The sequence below is a fragment of the Bubalus bubalis genome, chromosome 5 (assembly GCF_019923935.1).
Source record: "Bubalus bubalis isolate 160015118507 breed Murrah chromosome 5, NDDB_SH_1, whole genome shotgun sequence".
Classification (NCBI taxonomy): Eukaryota; Metazoa; Chordata; class Mammalia; order Artiodactyla; family Bovidae; genus Bubalus; species Bubalus bubalis.
In genome coordinates, this window is record NC_059161.1 from 86,907,913 (window position 1) to 86,919,688 (window position 11,776).

The window sequence follows — 11,776 nt, forward strand, 5'->3', positions numbered from 1 at the left end:
ATATACCTGATACAGGTTATTAAATAGATGGAAAAGTATAGAATCAAGACAACTTTGTGCATATCAGACAAATATTTTTCTTTCTGGAAATACCAAAGAAAAATGGTGATGTGAAACTTCTCTTACTTTGTTAATTTGTTTCTTTATCTACTTTTTAAAATTTTCTAAACATTCAAAATTCATTTATTCTACTTAGATGGTAGTATAGACTTTAGGCAATTTTTCTCAATTTGCTTATTCCTCAGGTTGTATGTGTGATTTAATTTAAAATTAAAGAAAAACTAACATATTTTAATAGAATTTTAAAGGAAGTCCTTAAAAGAAATCAAGAACATGCAAGTTTCCCCAATTTTGACCTTAGCTTTCTCGATTTTCGCTCATGGAAAACTGTTCTCCAGCCAGCCTGGCCAAATACCTCAGTTTGTTTTCATCTATCTTATAATTTATATATTTTGTTTCCTTAGTATGATATACACTTTCTTACCTTCCTGTCATGTCTGTAATTTCTCCTCATCTTTAAGAATCAATCTAAGCATAGTCTTCTTTAGAAAGCATTTAATTTTCAGGACAAAGTTAAGTTCTTCCTTCTCTGGATTCACATACCTCTTACATTTTTTTCATGGGCTTTCCGGGCAGTTCAGCCATAAAGAATTCGCTTGCATTGCAGGAGATGCAGGTGATAGTGTTATATTGCTATGTATTTTTGTCTCCGGTCTTTTTGAAGGATTATAAAGACGGTTGAGAGCCAAAGAACTGAAGCTTTCAAACTGTGGTACTGGAGAATAGTCTTGAGAGTCTCTTGAACTGCAAGGAGATCAAACCAATCTTAAAAAAATCAACCCTGAGTATTCATTGAAAGGACTTATGCTGAAGCTGAAGCTCCAATATTTTGGCCACCTGATACAAAGAGCCAACTCACTGGAAAAGATCTGATGATGGGAATGATTGAGGGCAGGAGGAGAAGGAGGCAACAGAGGATGAGATAGTTGGATAGCACCACTGACTCAATGGACATGAATTTGAGTAAACTCTGGGAGATAGTGAAGGACAAGAAAACCTGGCTTGCTGCAGTCCACGGGGTTGCAAGGAGTTGGAACAACTTGGCTACTAAACACCACCAAAGCATCTGGAGGTCAGGCCTTTTTATTCATACTAATAGATAAAAAGGCACAGTTACTGGCATAGTATCTAGAATATAGTAAAAACTTAAAATGTTTGATGAATGAATGAATTTTTAATGAAAATGATTTATCCTCAATCTAAGAGTAGTCAAGTCTAGTCAAGGCTATGGTTTTTCCAGTAGTCATATATGGATGTGAGCATTGGACTACAAAGAAAGCTGAGTGCCGAAGAATTGATGCTTTTGAACTGTGGTGTTGGAGAAGACTTTTGAGAGTCCCTTGGACTGCAAGGAGATCCAACCAGTTCATCCTAAAGGAAATCAGTCCTGAATATTCATTGGAAAGACTGATGTTGAAGATGAAACTCCAATACTATGGCCACATGATGTGAAGAACTGACTCATTGGAAAAGACCCTGATGCTGGGCAAGATTGAAGGCAGGAGGAGAAGGTGACAACAGAGGATGAGATGGTTGGATGTCATCCCTGACTCGATAGACATGAATTTGAGTAAGCTCCAGGAGTTGGTGATGGACAGGGAGGCCTGGCATACTGCAGTCCATGGTGTCGCAGAGTCGGACACAAATGAGCGACTGAACTGAACTGAACTGAAGAGTAATCAAAAGGAAAACTCATCTTTGGAACTTTCCAAGAATTCTCCAATGTGATTAAGAACATGGCTCTTTAGTAAGACTGCATTGTTTAACTCTCAATTCTGCTCTCTTATTAGCTATATATCTTGGGACAATTGCAGAACTTCTCCAACTCTCTTTTTAAAAATATAAAGTAAGGATAATACTAGAACATTGCAGACTTGTTGTGGATTAAATGAAATAAAACTGGTAAAGAGCTTAGAATAGTGCCTGCACGCGTGCATGCTCAGTTGGAAGTCATGTACAATTCTTCTGCAATTCCATGGACTGTAGCCCACCAGGCTCTTCTGTCCAAGGAATTTTCCAGACAAGAATACCGGAGTGGGTTGCCGTTTCCTCCTCCAGGGGATCTTCCTGATCCAGGAATCGAACCTGTGTCTCCCAAGTCTCATGCATAGGCAGGCAGATTCTTTTTGACTGAGCCACCTGGGAACAGTGCCTAGCACATAGTAAAAGCTAAATACATATTATCCTTTAGAATGACTGTATTAGATCCATTCTCCTACTTTTTTAGAAAAAAAATATTAATTCATTATTTTTAAAATTTTTGGCTGAGCTGGATGTTTGTTGCTTCTTGTGGACTTTCTCTAGTTGCAGCAAGAAGGGATTATGCTCTCATTGCTGTGCATGGACTTCTCATTGCAGCGGAGCACACACTCTAGCATGCAAGGGTTTCAGTAGTTATAGCTCATGGGCTCACTAGTTGTGGCTCACCAGCTTAATTGCCCTGTGGCATGTGGGATCTTCTTTGTCCGGGGATGTATCAACTACATTGGCAGGTGGCTTCATAAACATTGAACCACTACAGAAGTCTCATTCTCTGATTTTCTTTTCTTTCTTTCTTTCTTTTTATTTTTTAACTTAAAGTGATAGAAAGAATTGGAATTACTCTATGTCTTGAGAGTCGCTTGGACTGCAAGGAGATCCAACCAGTCCATCCTAAAGGAAGTTAGTCCTGACTGTTCATTGGAAGGACTAATATTGAAGCTGAAACTCCAATAGTTTGGCCACCTGATCCGAAGAACCGACTCATTGGAAAAGACCCTGATGCTGGGAAAGATTGAAGGTGGAGGAGAAGGGGACGACAGAGGATGAGATGGTTGGATGGCATCACTGACTCAATGGACATGAGTTTGAGTAAGATGCAGGAGTTGGTGATGGACACAGAAGCCTAGTGTGCTGCAGTCCATGGGGTCACAAAGAGTTGGACATGACTGAGCAACTGAACTGAACTGATGTCTTTATTTGCCCAACAATGGTACGTTTTGGTGGCAAGTAATTTGTTACTGGAATCTTCTCACTTTCTCTAAACATGCGCCTTGAGGCATATTTCCTAGTTTTGGACCCTACGCTTCCATTTTCTTCTTCAGTTCATGTTTCTGGCTTGTGCCTGGTTTCAATGCGGTAAGAGTTATTCTCCCGATCCTGAGTATACTTCTTGTCTTGTAGGACTGCTGCTCTTCAGAGTTCCATTCATGTTTCATCCTTTTTATGTAGTTTTCCAAGAATGGCTGTAATGATCGCATGAATTATAATATACTACAGTTGTTTACTTGTTTGTATTTCCCACTAGACTAAGCTTTGTTAAGCCAGTGATCTTATCTCATTATTCTCTTTGGCCAATGCCAAGAACAAGGTCTAATGGTCTAGAAGCATGCTAAATCTTGAAGCAAGTTTATAGCTTTGGATGATTTGTGCTTTACCAGACTTGCAAAAAACATTTTTTAGCTAAAATGACTTCTCTATAGTTTCCTTTGTAGCTATGATGAAAGTAACTTGCTAAGATTTTTTTCAATTATTTATTTATTTTATACAAATTTATTACAGATCTTCTAATTACAAAGTAGACAAAATGTTGTGGGGAAAAACAAAAACAACAGATATAATTCAAGACGTGGGTCCTGCCATAGTAGCTCAGAGATTAGTGGTAGAGACAAAGCACAATCAATAAGAAAAGCACACAATCAATAAGAATGATATAAATGATGTGTTCAAAATAAGAAGTAGAGAAAGTGATGTGAGTTAACAGATAGGAGCAGGATTATGCTGGCCATTATTTTAACAACCAGCTCTCTGAGTGAAAGCCTTGATTTGTAGCATTTGCCAGCTTCCTGATGTAAATACTCCTACCAACACTGGTTTCTAGCTACGCTTGAGATCACCGAATGCAAAGTTGTGAAAATATGTACATAATTCAACCTTGCTAGTGATTTGCGGCTGGCTCCAACATGCCTTTGGATGGGAGAAATGGTTTTAGACAGTCATGGTCTGGTCATTCATCATGGAAGAGCTAAAAATTGAAAATAGTCTTGAAGATTGTATAGAAAATAGTTTAGTCATGGAAAATACGTTCCAGATTTGGAGACTGGTAAAAGCAATGCATAACAGCAGTAATGAGTGTGGAACATTCAGGCAAATGTATTCAGCACACAGTAGGCATTCAACAAATATGTTTGTGAATAATTGAACAGTAGTAAATAGACCATCTGATTGGATAATGCATCTCTGTATGCTGAGAACTAAGAGGACGGCTCAGATGTTGCAGCAATCCACAGGTCTCTATCTTTCTTTATAAAGATGCTTTTCAGAGGAGATGATTGGATGACATCACTGTTTCAATGGACATGAGTTTGAGCAAATTGTAGGAGATGAGGAAGGACAGGGAAGCCTGGCATGCTGCAGTCCATGGGGTCACAAAGAGTTGGACACAACTGAGAAGCCATAAGATAGGATTAACAAATAATTCTAAGAAAATTTTAGTTTTCATAGGTGGGAGAGGCTTCTAAATGTTGTATATCTTCCTAATAGCTTTACCTCCATTAAACATGCCTCCAAACGTTGAATTAAATTATAGTATTTTCTATAAATATAGATCAAAGAGGGCTAGATAAAGATCAACCATTTTCTCTCACCTGGCTTATAAACATGGAATTCGGTGGTTGGCAGGAGTCAAGAAATGTTTTTTTTGTAAATGACCAGAAACTAGATCTTTTCTACTTTGTGGACCATATAGTCTTGTTTCAACTCTGCCATTTTAGCACGGAAACAGCCACAGACAATATGTAGATGAATGATTGTGGTTGTGTTCCAATTACATCTTATTTACGAATAAGGTAAGGGACAGATATGGCCTAAAAGCCATAGTTTGCATGTTTCTTGCCTGGGGCATCAAGAGATCTAGGAAATTTAGGTTTCTTAAAAGTTCACAGGATGGCACCAAAGATCAAAAAAATGCCCCAAATTCACAAAGATAATTTGACATAAAAATGAGTCAGTAATCAGGATGCGATGGTGGGAGGCATTATTGACTCAAGGAACATGAGTTTGAGCAAAATCCCAGAGACAGTGAAAGACAAGGAAGCCTGGCATGCTGCAGTCCATCGGGTCGCAAAGAGTCATACAAGACTGAGTGACTGAACAACAGTAGCAAACAGAGTTTAATCTGTTCTGGTAGGATATTCTTTCCAACACTCTTCCTTCTGCTTGATGTCTGGGTTTTGTGGTTTTGATGTTATTTGCTATCATAATTTTGGTACTTATATACTTTCTTGGAAACTGATCTCTGAATAAAACTTGATATGGGATATTACTTAATTCTTATAATACTAAAGTTGCCATAAACATAAACATAAAGTTGCAATAAAATCTGCTTAATAACCTTCCACTTACTTATTTGATACTATATCCATGTTCTTGGGAACATGAGTGAGATGGAGATGGTGACAACTTCTTCGGCCACTCATCCATTGATGGACCCTTATGTTGTGTCCACATCCTGGTTATTGTAAATAATGCTGCTATGAAGGTAGGAGTGCCCTTTTCGAGTTAAGTGTTTTGTTTTCTTTGGATATGTTCCCAGAATTGGGACTGCTGGATCATATGGCGGTTATATTTTTAATTTTTTGAGGATCCTCCATAGCATTTTCCATAATGGCTATATCAATTTACAAATTTCACCAACACTGCACAAGGATTCCCCTTTCTCCACATCCAGGCCAGCATCTATCTCTCGTCTTTTTGTTGATGGCCATTCTAACAAGCAAGAAGTACTGTTTCATTTTGGTTTTAATTTGCAGTTCTCTAATGACTAGTGATGCTGAGCATCTTTTTATGGACCTGTTGGCTTTTTGTACATCTTCTTGACATCCACTACATTTAAAACCAATAAGCATGTAGTTTATGAAGTGCCAACCAACCTGTCAACAAACGCGTGATGAAGAAGGAAGATGGGATCATTGGCAGATCCTGGTACCTGGGACATCGTTCCGTTCATGTAGATGTGCAAGGCATTGTGCATACTGCTTTGAGAGGCATCTGCTATCCCAGTAAGTGGATCAGCAAATCCTGTTGGCAAAAAGAAAATTAGGAAAAAAAAAAGTAGTTTGTTTTAATGATTGAAAATCTAAGTGAGTTTCTCATTTGGTTTACAACTACACTTGAAAAATAATTGCCTGATTCAAAACAATAAAGTCAATCATAAAATGCATTCTGTATTGGGATTGTTCATATTCTAGATACCCAGTGAGCATTTAGTAAATCTTTGTAGAGTTGAATGGTGTTAATCTGGTCACAATGGACTGATTAGCCAGATGGAATTGGCTAAGCCAGTCTGTTCATCCTGTTGCTTCTGCCTACTATTCCTCCTTTAGATCCTAAAAAGTAATAAGACCTTTTTGCAATAATCAGCATAGTCACTCTCACTTCAGTCTGTACCAGCACTTAAAAACAGATCTTTCCAGCTGTTATGTGTCCTCTTGCTTTCCAGTTCTGGTGGTTACTTTTACTTTTTATTTCTGATTCCAGAGAAAAATTAAAACTTGTGACCACTGACATTACAATTCATCTTTGACAGTCTGGAGGACTTCGGGTAATGTGTTTCATTTTGCAAAATATTTCAAAGTTAATCAGGACTCCATTAAATGGCTCTATTCATTGCACCAGGAATAATAATTATGATAAGTTATTTTTTCCTGTATGTTAATTGAGCTAAATGCTTTCTGTGACATAAGTCCTTCAGTCTTTGCAGTAGCTCTACTGATTAGAAATTATCCCCACTGGAAAGAAGAGAAAAATGAAGCTCAGAAAAGTCCTGAGTTTTCCAAGCTTGCACAGGTAGTAGCAGAGTTGGTATTTTAACCCATATCAGTTAGATGGCAACATCTGCGCTCTTGATATTCTGTGTTCTCTCCCATACATTACCAGGGAATAGGTGAAGTATGATATTATTTCAGTGTCCATTCAGGGAAAACACAAAACAAAAGTAGAACTCAGTTTTAAATTTAAAAAAGTGGGAGGAATAGAGTTAAACCTTAAATCAGAACCAAGCTAAAGGAAAATGCCAAGGATATATTGAATTTCAAAATGTAGCCTTATCAGGAAAACAGAAACTGTGAGGTTATAATTTTATTTTAAAAGGTAGGATAGAAACAGTGCAGACAATAGGAGGCAGACGGAAACTAGCTTCCTTTCAAACAATTAGGATTATTTTGTTGTCAGCTCCATTTTTAAAGTGCAGCTCTTGACTTTTGAGTTCAATGCTTTGTGTTCTCCTACCGTTGTGACTATCTCTGCCCCTTCAGCTGATGTTTTTGTCTCCTCCTTTTGAGCTTTTATACTCATTCTCAGAGACAGTATCAAGCCCAGCTACCTCCGGAAGCTTAGCCCAAGACCACACACTTCTTTCTCCCCTCTGACATCGCTTGTGTATGACAACTTTTATGATTGTGTATGTGTGTTTGTGCTCAGTTGCTCAGTCATATCTGACTCTTTGAGGACCATGGACTGTAGCCCACCAGGCTCCTCTGTCTATGGGATTTTCCAGGAAAGAATACTGGAGTGGGTTGCCGTTTCTTCTCCAGGGGATCTTCCTGACCCAGGGGTCAAATCCACATTTCTTGCTTCTCCTGCATTGGCAGGTGGATTCTTTACAACGAGCGCAACCTGAGAAGCCCAAGATTGTATATACATGGTTCTTAATATGTGCAGGGATTTTTCTAAAAGCTTAACATGATTATTTTCATGTAACCTTCAGAATGATTCTAAAAATTAGATATCTTCATAATCTCTGTTATGTAGATTTGGATAAAGCAGTTTAGAGAGTTTAAGCAAACTGTCTAAGATTAAAAAGCAAATAACAGAAGCTAAGGTTGGAACACAAACCTGTTTTATTCCAGAACTTAAGCTCTTAAATGCATTGGTTTATTGCTTTTCCTATTAGTAATAAGTCATATATCATGGGGGGAATTTTTGTAGAGCAATGGTCTTTAAGCTTTTATCTTTGAGTAGAACAAAATGAAAGCTTTAATAAAACCATCTTTTATGTATGCTCTCACATATTTTAAGTAGCTTCTAAATTGCTTTAATTATAATTGCAAATAGTTTTAGAGGAAAAAATTCAGGGGTAGATATTGCAAATAGTATAAATTTTAAAATAAAAATTTGAAATCACTTTATAAAAATGTATCCAGTGTAATGATTTGTTATTTGCCATCATCCATATCAAAAGTACCTAAACAAACTCTTCTATTATAGTCTGAAATTTTATAGGATTTCCTTTTTTTCACCAGATCTAATGTTCTTGTTCTGTTTTCCCACAGGAGTATGCCAAAATATTATATATTATGCTTGAAATATTTTTTAAAAATTCTTCAGCCTATCATACTTTTCTGAAACAAAACTAGGTATAAAAGTTAAAATTACCTTTTAAAAACTTCATGTGACAATATAATCTAGATTGTCATTAAAAATTTTAGTAATACATATTTTATTAGAATGATGTAACACTAAATATTTTACAACATAAGTTATTAAATGTAAAAAGTAAAGTTTTATTGAAAATTCATTTATTAACAATATTTATGGAAGATTGTTATTTAAAAGGTCTTCCCTGGTGGATCAGACAGTAAAGGATCTGCCCGCAATGCAGGAGATCAGGCTCGATCCCTGGGTTGGAAAGATCCTCTGGAAAAGGGATGGCTACCCACTCCAGTTGGAGAAGGAAATGGCAACCCACTCCAGTACTCTTGCCTGGAAAATCCCATGGATGGAGGAGCCTGGTAGGCTATAGTCTATGGGGTTGCAAAGAGTCGGACACGACTGAGCGACTTCACTCACTCACTCACCCACTCCAGTATTCTTGTCTGGAGAATCCCATGGACAGAGGAGCCTGGTGGGGTGCAGTCCATGGGGTTGTAAAGAGTCAGACACGACTGAGTGACTAACATCCATTAGTTAAAAATTATTGCAGATATCTACAATACCCTACAATAGTCGTTGCTAGAAAGAATAAGGCTCAGCATATTACTCAGCCATTAAAAAGAATACATTTGAATCAGTTCTAATGAGGTGGATGAAACTGGAGCCTATTACACAGAGTGAAGTAAGCCAGAAAGAAAAACACCAATACAGTATACTAACGCATATATATGGAATTTAGAAAGATGGTAACAATAACCCTGTATACGAGACAGCAAAAGAGACACTGATGTATAAAACAGTCTTTTGGACTCTGTCGGAGAGGGAGAGGGTGGAATGATTTGGGAGAATGGCATTGAAACATGTATAATATCATATATGAAACGAGTCACCAGTCCAGGTTCGATGCACTATACTGGATACTTGGGGCTGGTGCACTGAGACGACCCAGAGGGATGGTACGGGGAGGGAGGAGGGAGGAGGGTTCAGGATGGGGAACACGTGTATACCTGTGGCAGATTCATGTTGATATATGGCAAAACCAATACAATATTGTAAAGTTAAAAAATAAAATCAAATAAAAAAAAGAAAACAAACAAACAACAACAACAAAAAACCATTAGTCCTGAAAACTTTATTCTCATAAAAAACTAGATGGTAATAAAAAGATTTTTATAGGAGTTTCACTTAATTACTTAAAGTCTTTTTTTAGTATATGCCAAAAATGACATAGCTGATTCAGCATGAAAATAATCTAATCCATCAGTGACAACTCAAACAAAAATTCTTTGATGAAAGTAGCTATAAGTGCTTTTGTTTACAAAGCACTTAACTTCCAAGATACTCGCTACTTTTCGTTAGAGCCATTCATTCCAGCAACACTGCATCAATATTCTGAGTTCTCTGCTGGTTTAGTACCTCGTATGATTTTACCCCTTCTGGGAGTGTACTGTGATAAGTAGGGATATAGGCTAGAGGTACGCCTTTCTTCTGAAAAGTTGAAGGGAGATTATGCAAGGGTATGTGGTAAAGAAGAATCTCAGGAGATTTTTCATTCAGACTCATTTTAGTAAATTATATTTGGGAGAAAGATCTGGAAATAAATTTTCTTAAAACTCTCTGCCAGTTACCCTTTAAAGTGTCTTAGTGAACCTGTAGTGGTTTTTTTTTTTTTTTTTTTAGCAATTTGAAGATACTGTTTGTAGAGAAAAGAAATTTAGAGAAGACCAAACTGGGTTTAAATTCTACGTTTCTTACTGAAAGTATTACTTTTCTCATGTTATGTTTTGTGAGCCTTGTTTTCTTCACTGGTAAAAGAGGGAATAATTAATACCCATCTCTCATACCCTTAGTCAGTCAGTTCAGCCACTAAATCCTGTCTGACTCTTTGCAACCCCATGGACTGCAGCACACCAGGGCTCCCTGTCCATCACCAGCTCTCGGAGTTTACTCAAACTCATGTCCATTGAGTCGGTGATGCCATCCAACCATCTCATCCTCTGTTGTCCCTTTCTCCTCTTGCCTTCAATCTTTCTAAGCATCAGGGTCTTTTCAAGTGAGTCAATTCTTCGCATCAGGTGGCCAAAGTATTGGAGTTTCAGTTTCAGCATCAGTCCTTCCAATGAATATTCAGGACTGATTTCTTTTAGGATGGACTGGTTGGATCTCCTTGCAGTCCAAGGGACTCTCAGGAGTCTTCTCCAACACCACAGTTCAAAAGCATCAGTTGTTCGGTGCTCAGCTTTCTTTATAGTCCAACTCTCACATCCATACATGACTACTGGAAAAGCCATAGCTTTGACTAGACAGACGATTGTTGGCAAAGTAATATCTCTACTTTTGAATATGCTATTTGGGTTGGTCATAGCTTTTCTTCCAAGAAGCAAGCGTTTTTTTAATTTCATGGCTGCAGTCATCATCTGCAGTGATTTTGGAGCCCAAACACTAAAGTTTTTCACTGTTTCCATTGTTTCCCCATCTATTTGTCTATTTATCAAACAATTTCTCTCACTTTTATAGCAAGTGTGCTACAATTAGTATAGAATCTAGCACAAGACAAATGCTTCCTGAATAGCACCTATCATTTTTGTAAGTTTGCTGCATCTGAGAAATTGGTGCCTATCCAGAGAGCTGATAACCAAGAATATGGGCCACTCCAACTGCAGAAAAGATGCTTTTGCCACAAATTTCCACCTTAAGTATCCATCCCAGCACCAGACACTTCTTGACTCATGACCCCATGATCTGTAGCCCGCCAGGCTCCTCTGTCCCTGGGATTTACCAGGCAAGAGTACTGAAGTGAGTTGCCATTTCCTTCTCCAGGGGATCTTCCTGACCCAGGGATGAGACCCATGTCTCTTCCACCTCCTGCACTGGCCGCAGATTCTTTCTAGCACCACTTGGGAAACTCCTCCTAAACTCGATTTCTCTACAAAAGCCTGCCTGCTTGCCCTCAACCAACAATAGATGCGTCAGGGTGATCCTGAAAACTAGATTGCTATTCTAAGCATGTTTTCAGCTAGGCTAGAGTTTCTCTACTCATTTTTTTTGCTAACTTGCCAGATGATGCATCTAGGAAAGTCTCCAGTGTTCTTATGAAGGGTATTTGAATGAGAAGCACGTGGGGTTTGCCAGAATATATTGTGTTATGTGCTCAGAAATAGTTCAAAGGTATAGGTTGGAACAAACCCCAACCTCTTTGTGATAAATACCGAATTGTAATACAGACAATCTGATTATATTAACAATTTAAACGGACTCTGTGTATCTAATGTCTTAAATAGGACTGGAAAGTCCTCAGAAACAGAAG

General features: G+C 37.9%; 1 protein-coding gene across 1 annotated transcript in view; it reads right to left on the reverse strand.

Annotated features, from left to right (window-relative positions):
* Positions 1 to 11,776, reverse strand: part of TYR (tyrosinase) — a 110,785-nt gene that overhangs the window by 54,824 nt on the left and 44,185 nt on the right. Inside the window, exon 3 of the mRNA XM_006075179.4 lies at positions 5,970 to 6,117. Coding sequence (XP_006075241.3) covers positions 5,970 to 6,117 — 148 coding nt within the window. The remainder of the gene's footprint in view (positions 1 to 5,969; positions 6,118 to 11,776) is intronic.